At 44.0% G+C, this 11958-nt stretch overlaps 1 protein-coding gene across 3 annotated transcripts in view; it reads left to right on the top strand.

Moving 5' to 3' along the window:
* ankrd12 (ankyrin repeat domain 12) overlaps nt 1-10896 on the top strand; it is a 46481-nt gene extending 35585 nt beyond the window's left edge. For all 3 annotated transcript variants that reach the window (XM_042496990.1, XM_042496989.1, XM_042496991.1), the window contains 8 exons: nt 1513-1716; nt 2003-2145; nt 3319-3466; nt 3815-8202; nt 9118-9216; nt 9489-9632; nt 9741-9836; nt 10596-10896. In XM_042496990.1, the coding sequence (XP_042352924.1) occupies nt 1513-1716; nt 2003-2145; nt 3319-3466; nt 3815-8202; nt 9118-9216; nt 9489-9632; nt 9741-9836; nt 10596-10781 (5408 nt within the window). In that variant the 3' untranslated portion in view covers nt 10782-10896. The remainder of the gene's footprint in view (nt 1-1512; nt 1717-2002; nt 2146-3318; nt 3467-3814; nt 8203-9117; nt 9217-9488; nt 9633-9740; nt 9837-10595) is intronic.
* The last annotated feature ends 1062 nt before the right edge of the window (nt 10897-11958 follow it).

Raw genomic sequence — 11958 nt, forward strand, 5'->3', positions numbered from 1 at the left:
CGTCTCATATTTAATGTTGTTGCTCAACTGCAAGGAAAGCTGCTCTGGATAATTGCACGCTATATATTGAACTTTCGACACCAAATATGTAACCTGGGAGGTTGACTGAGATCAATTTTTGAAAATATTAGGTTTGGAGTAGCTGTTAGACAATGCTGAAATACGCACAGAGACACAAGTAACCACAGGTTTTCAGGTTTCCAGTAAGACCAGTGACACTGTGTAGCGTTTCACACAGAATTTCAGCCACCTTTTATTTATTTTGTGTGTGTGTGTGTCTTTTTTTGGGGAGGGGAATTTTGGATCATTCTGTGTTTCTCTTCCCCAATTCGGACATTTTTGTGGGTCAGTGAATGCAGTGATGGTAGAACTCATAATGGGTTATTTTTTCTCTCAGCAGCAGTTTGAGGAATTTGAGTCATGGGTGGATAATTGATCTGTTGATCCAGTCAGAGCCGATCAGATTGATGATTAAGAGGAGCAGCTGCTGCAGAAGCGAGTGAAAGCAAAGTTCTGGCATTCTGCTGCTCCATCTGTGCTCAGAGTATCCTCGGTGCTCTGAGAGTGTGGTATAATGATCTGGGAATCATATATATTCTAATAACTATATTCTAATAACTCTCCTAATGATCAGTCCAGCTCCAAAAATATTAACTACAGATGTTTTAATCATGGCGGGCCACCACAAATAAATTAATGTGCGAGATGGTTGCTCCAGTCAAGTCCTCATTAAAGGAACAGTTTGACATTTTGGAAAATTCACTCATTAGCTTATGCTATGAGTTAGATGGGTAGACTGGAACAGTTGCTCATGATCAGTCAGAACAGAGATTCCCACATAAATTTATTTGTGGTGGCCCAAGAAGATTAAATCATCTGCCGCCTCGTATTGATTCTCCATTTTTGGGGCTGGACTGTTCATTAACAGTGCTGTTTTAATGCATATATACCATTCCATTATTCATTACACCACCCTTTTGGAGCGCAGGGCGTACTCTCGGCACAGACGGAGCAGCAGAGTGCAGTGAAAGTGAAACTTAATTGTTCAATTACTGGCTCTAAACGTTTGCTTTCACTTACCTCTGCAGCAGCTGCTCCTCTCATCCATCGATTCCGATTGAGGTGTGACGTTTTGACGGCGTGTTATGTGTGCAGCGCACTGCAAGAGATTTAAAAAGTTGCTAACTCGAAGAACAAGAACACCAGCCGTAATCCAGCTGCTGGCTTTAGCTTCACATTAACCTTACAAATATATGATACAGATCTTCTTATATAACTTGGCAATAAAACGAATAAGCATATTTCCCAAAATGTTGAACTACTCCTTTAATAAATACCCACTAAAACACACAGACACATACAAGCGCAGTCTTTGACATTCTCTGTAACGACAGTTTCTCTGTCGTGGCTCAATCTGGTGCCCTGCAAATTAATTCAGGTAGTTATGTAACCTGTGGCAGGCTTTTGCTTCAAGCAGCAATTAAGCGCTTTTCTCTCTCTACACGTGTCCAGACTCTACTCCCAGTCACCCCTCGCAAACGACCCCTGTGCAGAAGAAAGTCCCCAGCAGCGCCTCGTCTCGACAGAAGGACAAGGTCAACAAGAGGAACGAGCGAGGGGAGACTCCCCTTCACATGGCAGCCATCCGGGGAGACGCCAAGCAAGTTAAAGAGCTCATTAGCCTGGGAGCTGACGTCAACGTCAAAGACTTTGCAGGTAGGGTGGCCCTCGAGGTGACCACTTAACAGCTTTCATCACGTACGTACGGAGGGTATTAATGACACGAAGCCGACAACAGCTGAATAACAGCTGCTCATCCAAAGCTGATGTCTCATGATGAGACAATAAAACAGGACATCAGTGTGTACCACACTACCTTCTGTGCTCATTTTTACTCTTTATTTTTGTCATTTTATCTTCCAGCAGAAATAAAATTGAGTAATGTTAAAATTTGAATTGAATTAATAAATTAAACTCATCGCTGTTTTCTATCCCTCCCCAGGTTGGACTCCTCTTCATGAAGCCTGTAATCTCGGTTACTACGACGTGGCCAAGGTCTTAATAGCAGCAGGTGCGGAGGTGAACACGCAGGGTCTGGATGACGACACGCCACTCCATGATGCTTCCAGCAGCGGGCATAAAGATGTAAGAGCTTCAAGTTTGTCCCTCCACTGTCATGATGGACTTGAAAGTACATTTAAAACTTTAAATTTTAACTTTAAATTAAGCTACAAAATTGAAATTTGAAAAAAACATGTCCCAGTGTAATGTAGATATATGTTAAAATTTGTAGTAGTCATATAATGATAATAATTATTATTCTAAGAACAATCTTGAGCTATGGGGTGATTGGTCACATTTGACAGCAGTGAGCAGCATTCATCAGATAAACCAAATTGTACTCAAAGTTAATTAAAAGAAAGTTAATATTTGGAAATATAAAAATATCTTGAGCTCCTGTCCGATTTAAAATAAAATGTGTTTCCACGCCACAATAGATGTTTTCCTAACTTTGAAGTGCTCAAGATTTGAAAACTTGCAGCCAATCAGTGATCATAAACAGTGTTAACCATACCAGAACCATAATAGCTACAGCATTTATTCATTTTCCAGCAGAAAGCTACCTTTTCTGTCATCACGTCAGGATCATCTATGAACCTACCTTATGTGCAGCGTAAACGTAGTGTTTCGCTGCAATTACACCTGTGTTTTCCAGTAAAAACTGCACGAGATTGTTGTTTGCATAATCCTTTATATCGATGTAAAATAAAAATCATGAGAGCTACAACGTTCATTCTTTTTACTGCAGAAAGTTTAGGCTCCTTGTCATCATGCTGTGCGCTCAGGATGACGTCATCACACTACGCTACATGTGGTGCGAAATCGGAATAAATGAATCTGTCACACATGCCTTTGCACTCTGCTCATAAAAATGAGCGTATCTCAAAAAATAAATGATGCACATAGTTCAAATAACTGATGGTGTGTTGAAAAATATTTTCTTTGTTTCTGCTTTTCAAAATCTTTTGGATCAAAATGTTTTTTGTTTATTTGTAAAATCTGATAGAGAAAAAACACAATTTCTGTTATTTTTTTTAATGACACTATATCAGTACTTTTATTTATTATTATGGTTCATTGTCTTTTATACTGTTTTAGGTTAGGTTATACAGATTTCAAGGATATGAAGTATTTTAAGATACTCCAACCAACTTTGAGTCTTTGCCATTTTGTTCACTGTTTTACTTCCAACAATCTGTGTGTCTACAACCTTCACGTTTGTCTTGATAATCTCAATTCCTGTTATATTTAACACAGATTGTGAAACTGCTGCTTCGCCACGGTGGTAACGCCTTTCAGGCCAACAAGCGTGGTGAGCGCCCGGTGGACGTGGCAGACTCTCAGGAGCTGGAGCAGCTACTAAAGGGAGAGGTTGCTCTGTCGGACCAAGAGGACAGCTCCTCAGGTATGCAGAGAGTGCTGTGGCGTTTGGCCGGCCTCCCGTTTTAAAGTCACATATTAACATACTGACCTTAATATGACTCAACATTCTTATTCACTGCGCCTCACGGCACAATGCGCACGTGTGTTTTCACTATAGATGGAACAGATGGGGCTTAATCAACATGTTTACTCTGATTCTTAAATATAGGTACAGTTTTTTTTAATCAGTTTTTCTTTTTCCGTCAAAGGAAAAATAAAAAATAAGGTACTGCGTTGGATAAACCATGTAATCTTCATTCACTGCTTGGGTTTGTAAAAAAGTATAAAGTGCTTTATTATCATTGTAAAATTGATTTTCTCTTCTCCACAGAGTCCGAAGACCCTCCGTCTGTCAATCCATCCAGTGTCGATGACAACATGGAAGACTCTGACACCGAAAAGGACTCAGACGAAAAACCGGCCACGAAAGCGTCATCTTCCGTGCCAGGTCTGGATGAGTACGAGTTCAAAGATGAGGAAGAGGAGGAGGATCTCAGTAAAGCCCTGAACGACAGACACATCCTCCGGAGGGAACTACGGCAGCGTGAGAAGGAGGAGAAAGAAAGGAATCATGTGGCTGGAAAGCAAAGCGGAAAAGGGGATTCCTCCTCAAAGTCAAAAAAGCAGAAGACTTCCCGTGTTCACTGCAGCTCGGATACCTCCAGCGACGAAATGGAAAGCCTTTCGGAGAAAAGGAATTCCCCCACATGCTCTCAGAGCTCAGAGACTCTTAAGGTGGACACAAGGTCGAAGAAGGAGAACGCTGAGCAAAAAGAAAAAGGTAAAGTCAAGAGGAAGAGCAAGAGCCAGATTAAAAATAAGGAAAACCAAGAGGACGGGAAAGAGAACAGCAAAACTTTGGTCCTCTCTCTCGCGACCGTGTCCGAGAGCTCAGAAAAAGGTCGCGAGGAAGACTCCTTCAAAATGTCCTTTAGTCCTAAAGACGACTCATCCGTCCACCTCTTCCACTTGTCGTCTATAAAATCCCCAAAACTGAACCACAGCCTGACTGATAAACAAACACCACTCAAGCAGGAAAATACTAAGATGTGCATTTCCATCAGTGACAGCTCGTGTCCGGTGGACGGTGTCAAATTCAACCACTACACAGAGGCAGACTACTGCACTGAAGGCTCCAGCACCAAGGGGTGTAAGCACAAGGAGAAGAGCAAACACCAACAGAAAGACTCCAGCGGAGACGGAGACGACGGTCATTCGAGTCCTTACAAAGATGGCAGCATAGGAAACAGTGTGGACAGCTCCGAAGGTGCCTTACGGAAGACTGATTTGGACGGCAAAGTGGTGAAGAAGCATAAACTTAAACACAAGGAGAAAGACAAGCACAGGAGGGAATACGAGGCAGAGCGGAGCCGGCACAGGCAGAAGGAGGCTCGGAAAGACAGCCACAGGAATTTGGAGTTTGACAGAGAGTTCTGGAAAGAGAATTTTTTCAAAAGCGATGAGACAGATGAACATCTGCCAGTAAAAAAGGAAGGAGAAGACAACAGCTCACTTCAGAAGACCTCCGATTCCTCTCCTGTCAAAGATGAGAGAAACACGAAGGAGAAACACTCGAGCGGCAAGGAAAAGAGGCCAAGAGAGGAGCGGGAAAAAGATAAGGCCGTGAAAAAAGAGAGGAAGGAGGCCGCTGGTAAAGAGGAGAAGGTGAAGGATTCGAAGCTGAGTGAGCGTGACGAGAGAGTGGACTGCCACGGCTCAGGGCGGATTCCTGAGGAGTCGCTGCAGAGCAACAGCATGAAAGAAGAGACAGAAGAGAAACCCATAAGTGGGATCACAGCTGATCAAGAACAGCTGGAGCTCTCTGAAAAAGGCTCACGCGAGAAAACTGACAAGAGGCTCCCAGGAAAGGAAAAGGATTCGGAGAAAATGGAGAAAAGGCATCCTGACAAGGAAAAAAAGGTCAAAGCGGAGCACGCTGACAAAGCCGAAGCGCAGAATTCAGTAGATCGTTGGAAGGAAAAAGAAAGAACAGGAGCCATTTCTACACACTCGCCTGGAGATAAAAACTACAAAGAGAACGAGAAACTGAAATCTTTATCCACAACTAAAAAGCACGAGGACAGCAGGAAAAATAAAGATAAGTTCGACAAGCGGTCTGATAGGGAGAGGCAGGACAGAGAATATAGCGTTGGGGATCACAGAGAAAAGGAACGCAACGCAGATAAGAAAGGAAAACCCCTGGAGAAGACGGCAGATCATAGTAAATCAGATCGTTCGAAAGAAAAGGACTGTGACAGGAAAAAGAGAGAGAAAATAAAAGATGGGCCTCTTTCCTCGAGTTCGAATCTGAAGCTACTGTTAGAAGAGAAGAAGAGCTATCTGTCCGAGAGCAGCAAGTCCTTATCTGCAAAATCAAAGGAGGAAGTCGTGAGAACACCAGAGAAGGATCGTGACCGGAGAGACCGGGAGAGGGAATCAGATAAACACAAGGATAAAGAGAAGGAGCGGCACAAAGAGCGCTCGCAGCAGGCCAAAATCAGCAAGGCCAAACCCAACGAGACGGATGCAGACAAGGCCAAATCGAAAGCCTCGCCAGCGACACGAGACGCCAAGCCCAAAGAAAAAAGGCTTGTGAACGACGACTTGATGCAGACCAGCTTTGAGCGCATGCTCAGCCTCAAGGACCAGGAGATCGAGCAGTGGCATCGCAAACACCTGGAGAAAATCAAGCAGAAAGAGCGGGAAAGGCTCAAACAGCGGCCTGTGGCAGATCCGGGGAAGTCCAAGCCCAAAGACAGAACAAAGTCTGAACCGTGCCTGAGTAAAGAGCTCATGCGCTCAAAAAGCTCCGAAGCTTCCGATGTCCACAACAGGGAAAAATCCCTGAAGGACGGCACCAGCCCCAGAACGATGTCGCTCGATGGAAAGAGTCTGCCCTCGATAAGCGCAAAGGTAATGTCAGCGGTGGAAAACTGTCTGACCAGATCGCCCCGACCGGAGAGTGAACGCTGCGGCCTTATGTCCAGGTCCGTGTCCTTGGTTTCTGTCGCTAGCTCAGAGGATTCGTGCCAGGCGACGACGTTAACACCCAGAAACGTTGAATACGACTCTGACATGAACCTCGAAGCCTCGGACTCTCAACCTGCATTCCTCCAGTCTTCCCTCGTCATCCAAGCCACCAGATCACCGTCCGTTCACGATAAGGATTGCAACAGTCTTCCAGAAGTGACGCAAACCAATCGGACGCTGCTGCCGGGCAGACATGAATCTCCGTACCTCAGGGCTATTCTGGACGAGGACGCCAACTCATCGACTGAAGGTAGAGCTCCTGAAAATCCGCCAAAAGCTATGGAGGAGCCGGAGACAAGAGAGACCTCGGCGGACACAGAGGAGAGCAACAGTCAATGTGTGAACTCAGCTGCGGATTCAGTCACGGAGAAGGAAGGGAGCACTCCTGGTGGTTTAACGCCACAAATGTCAAACAAAGATCCTCAGAATAAAAACCCTCCAGAGAGCACTCAAACAGGGTCAACAGAAAAAGAGACTCCTTCCTCTGATCCTGTTGCGCAAGACGTCCAGTGTCCGACAGACAATTCGCAAGCAGAGTGTACAAACAAGGATTCAGATCCACCGTTGACGCCTGCAGCTTGTCTCTCCGTTGAGCCGTCAGAGCTCACAAACACAAAAACCCTTCAGCAGAAAGAACCTGTTTCTGGTGTGGAGAGCACGCTGCAGACAGAATCAGGTACCACGCATGTTTCGGACCTTAAAGACGAACCTCTTGAGAGTGCTGATGGAACAGAAGAAGAGAGTATGGAAACAGAAAGCCCCGGAACGGACAGTAGAGGAAGTCCGGTACCCTCCACCAGTTCACACATTCCCAGCTCCACCGCGGGGGAGTCTTTGCCAGGTTTTAACCAAACAAGCACTGAGTCCAAATGCTCTCAGGAGGATATGGGTGTGAATGACCAAGACTGCAAGAACTCGAGAACTCCCGGTGACGGTACAGTTTCATGTCTCGATGTTCAGACGGAGAAAACGGACACGACGCCCCCGAGCCCGGAGCACAAAGCTGAAGAGACGACTGACGCCCCACAGAGCTCAGAGAACAGTGCTGCTGTTACAACAGAGAGTTTATCAGGCGAAGGCAGCCTGGCCACAGAAGGCTCCTCTGAATCTGCAGCAGAGGCGAGCGCAGAGCCGATGGAGGTGACACCTGCCGATGAGAAACCAGAGTCATCTTCAGGCGGAGAGGATCAGTGTCAAAGCACCGTCCAGTCAGCAGCTCAGACCGACAGCAGCAGCAGCAGCAGCAGTAGTAGCAGCAGCACCTGCAGCGCCTCCGGAAGCTCGTCTCCACAATCCGGAGAACGGGATTCTGATTCCTCAGGGGCTAAGGTCAAGGTTCGCTCTGCAGAAGACGAAGTGGACGTCCACGTTCCCCATCCACGCAAGAGAAAGATGCCCAAAGTGTCGAGCTCCCAGTCGTGCTCCGCCATCCAGCAGGAGAAGGAGCGAGGCCAGCAGTCTCTGGCCGCTATCGTCGACTCTGTAAAGCTGGAGGAGATTGAGCCGTACCAGACGGAGAGAGCCAACCCGTACTACGAGTTCCTGCACATCCGGAAGAAGATCGAGGAGAAGCGCAAAGTGTTGTGCAGCGTCACCCCCCAGCCGCCGCAGTATTATGATGAATATGTGACCTTCAATGGATCCTACCTCCTAGACGGGAACCCACTCAGCAAACTCTGCATACCCACAGTGAGTTCTTCTTCAGTTCTCTTCAGGTTTTGTGAAAAAAGGCCTTTTACCAGATTTTTAGAAAATGTTTGATTCCGTTTTTACCGTGTCGGTTTCATTTTTATGTGCAGCTGCAACAGAGAGAGTAATTCCTTATTTTAGCTGTGACATCATAGTGTTCATCAGCCAATCACAGTGCTCAATGCACACAGAAGAGAGACGATGATTTTATAAGGTTTTTTTTTAAGAAAAGATGTAAAAAAAAGAGCCGACAGGTGAGATGAGACACAACATACAGTCATTCTCCATCCAAGCACCACTTGAACATTTTGTTCCAATTTGTTTGGCACAAAGTTTGACAGAGAAACCGAATAAGTAAAAGATATATAAAAGAAAAAACTATGTTTACTTGCCTCCATGCTGCTTTTTAACTGTTTACCAACCAGTTTTCTGGCACATCTGTGAAGTCAAACGTGACACACCAGTAAAAGAATAACAAAGGCACTCTCACCTCTAGTCTACTGGCAATGGGAAAGTAATCTATTACTTATTTTTAGCAGGTTATTCTGCGTTTAAGAACCTGCATGCTTACGCTAATATTCTTGGAAAATAGGGGAAATTATCTAAACAGCATTTGTAGACAAGCTTTTTGATCCATATAATTTTTTTTCTTGCTCGATCCAGACCAAACAAACTGAACTACGAGCATGAAAGCTCCACAGTTGACTTGGGAAGGTCAAAAATATAAAATAGATATTGACTTTTTATAGAGTTCAAACAGTGTCAAGTTAATACTCATCAAAAGTAAAGAGAAAGAGCTTAAACATGACATGATAAATCCAAGTTTCTGACTGATATCTGCATCATCAGACGTGTTTTTGCAGCCTTGACAAAGTGTTGTAAACCGTCTCCTTCTCTATTGTTGTGTTTGAACAGATAACTCCGCCTCCATCGTTACCTGAGCAGCTGAAAGAAATGTTCAAACAGCAAGAGGTGGTCCGCATGAAGCTCAGACTGCAGCACAGCATTGAAAGGGTACGTAGTTTCACTCCTGGAGGGTTTTGTTTTGGCTCGTTTGAGGAGCTGTGGACATTTTTAGTGCCACTTGTAGCGTCTGAAATGGAACAAATTGTAGAAGAGCCTTTTTTGGAAAACCTCCTGACATTTTGAAGCTGTGTGTTTTGTTATTTTTCCCTCTGAAGACTTTAAAAGGATGTCAGTGCTCGAGATACTTCATGCCATTTTAATAACACATATAATATCAGATTTATGGTATTAATCGGATGTATTCTCTTCCTTCCCTGCAGGAAAAACTGATTGTTTCTAATGAACAGGAAGTCCTACGAGTCCATTACCGGGCAGCGAGAACACTAGCCAATCAGACTCTGCCTTTCAGTGCCTGCACAGTTTTACTGGATGCTGAAGTTTACAACATGCCTCAAGACGTCCAGGTGAGAGGCGTGAAGTGACGGTTGTGTGTTCAGTTTTCAGTCCGTTCTGAGTGATAATGTGCAGAAATGCTCCGTGTTGAAATGAGTTTTGGTTTGTTTGGTTCACAGAGCGATGACGGCAAAACGTCGGTGAGAGACCGATTCAACGCCCGGCAGTTCATGTCCTGGTTACAAGACGTCGATGACAAGTTTGACAAACTGAAGGTGAGGTCGCTGAGATTGTTTGTCTGTTTTTACTTGGTTAGATCTTTATTTCGAGCACGCAAAATAATTAGATACAATATTTAGAATTTTTCTAATTTATAAAAAGAATTAGGTTTTTTACTTTATAAAATGTCAGAAAATGATGGAAAATGTCAGTGTTTCCCCAAGCTCAAGAAAACAGCCTTAAATATTCAGTTTTGTCCGTACCCCAAAAATATTCAGTTTACGGTCACTGAGGAGTAAAGAAACTTTAACATATTAATACTTAAGAAGATGTGTTTCAGAGATTTTTTACTGTTTCTTTGATTATTTTTTAATGTAATTTCTTTAATGACTTAAATTCTTTGATATTAGACTATCACATATAAACACACATTTTGGATGTCGTAAGTTTTGTCGTGCTGGTTTTAAAGGCTGCGTTACAGTGAAGTGATGACTCAGACTGTTTCAGATGTTCGGTTATTGGTTACGTAGACTTTATATCCACATCACTGGTAATAATTTATCAAAAAACAACACGTAAATATTTTGTGAAAGCACGAGTAGTCAACCCTACAATATTGTTGCATTATGGATATTAAGGTGTTTAATTAAAGTGATTAAGATATTTAATTTTCTCCATAATCGCCCAGCCCGACTGTGACTGTGATCTCCTGATGCCCTCTGGTGTTTGTCTTTGATGTGTTTTCTCGACCAAATCTGGCCAAAAAAAAGATATTCTTGATCTAAAAATGATAACATACCGTCGTCCCTCCACAGACGTGTCTCCTGATGAGGCAGCAGCACGAGGCGGCGGCCCTGAACGCCGTGCAGCGTCTGGAGTGGCAGCTCAAACTGCAGGAGCTGGACCCCGCCACCTACAAGTCCACCAGCATCTTCGAGATCCCCGAGTTCTACATCCCGCTCGTGGAGGTCAACGACGACTTCGACCTCACCCCGATATGAGCTGCAGGACAGGCGACCTTTGCCACAGCGGCAGCCGTATCACGGACACGAGAAGCGGCCTGCACATTCGAGGAAAAGGAAAGAAAAATGTGAAGCACTTAGAATGTGGCGGCAACAGAAGAGCACTTAGAAAAGACGCGATTTTACTCCAGCGCTCTTACAGTCCAAACGAGGACGGGGGGACGAGGACAGACGGTTCCTCGTACAGAAAACGGGGGTCCAGGCCGCAGACGAAGCCCAGGGAGCAGAGACCAAAAGCCGGGGCGGTGCAGGGAGCTGCAGCGAGACGCGACGTGTGGACGACGACCACCTGCTACTGCTCCTCATCACGCAGGGTCACACAACCGATACAAGTTCAGTTGTTTTCAAAGTGAGTGTTCATACATTGTGTACAGACTGTGCTCTTAATTTTTTAACTTATTTTATACATAAAAAAATGTGCATTTGTAAATAGCCATGTAATTATTATTTTAAACTTGTAAAAACGAAAAATAATAGATATTTTGATTGTAAACTCGTTCTGTCTCATGTTTTAATGGACCAAAGTTGGTTTTTATATCGAGTGTCCTCTTCTTCGTCCGTGATGTTCTCGTTGTTGTTGGCTTAAGATCTTAAGCATGTGTTGGCTTTTGTTGTGTTTTTTGTTTTTACTGTTTCTTCCCTCCTCATCTGGAGCTCCACGCCACAGCTGGTGTTTTTTGACTTTGGCAATTAAATGCTGTGCATGCGTTGCGTTGTTTGTACTTTTTTCCTAAAAAGCTGTACTGTGGACTTAATTGTGAGGTTTGCTGAAGTGTTCCAGCTTTTTTTTTCTTTTTTTTTTTTCTCGCGCCATTGTGTTATGTCCCTTCTCACAGCCTCACTCCTCATGTGTTGTCCATCGTGTCTCGCGCACATTAAAGTCTGTTGTGGCTTCCAAGGGAAAAAAAAACACACATACTTTTACAGTTTCAATGTGAGATCACAACAAAACCTATTTTTTCAACATAATGCCTTTTTGAACGATAGTTCTAAAAATGTCTATTTTAATATTTACTTGTTACATGACTTGTACATATTTGTAATATATAATTGAATAAATTTTATTTGTTGTGAAATTGAAATTGTTGCCTTTGGTGTCATTAATGTGAAAATTAGAGCTAACACAGTCAGTTGATTAATCGATTAGTCAATGGAC

This window comes from Plectropomus leopardus, chromosome 12 (assembly GCF_008729295.1).
Source record: "Plectropomus leopardus isolate mb chromosome 12, YSFRI_Pleo_2.0, whole genome shotgun sequence".
NCBI lineage: Eukaryota > Metazoa > Chordata > Actinopteri > Perciformes > Serranidae > Plectropomus > Plectropomus leopardus.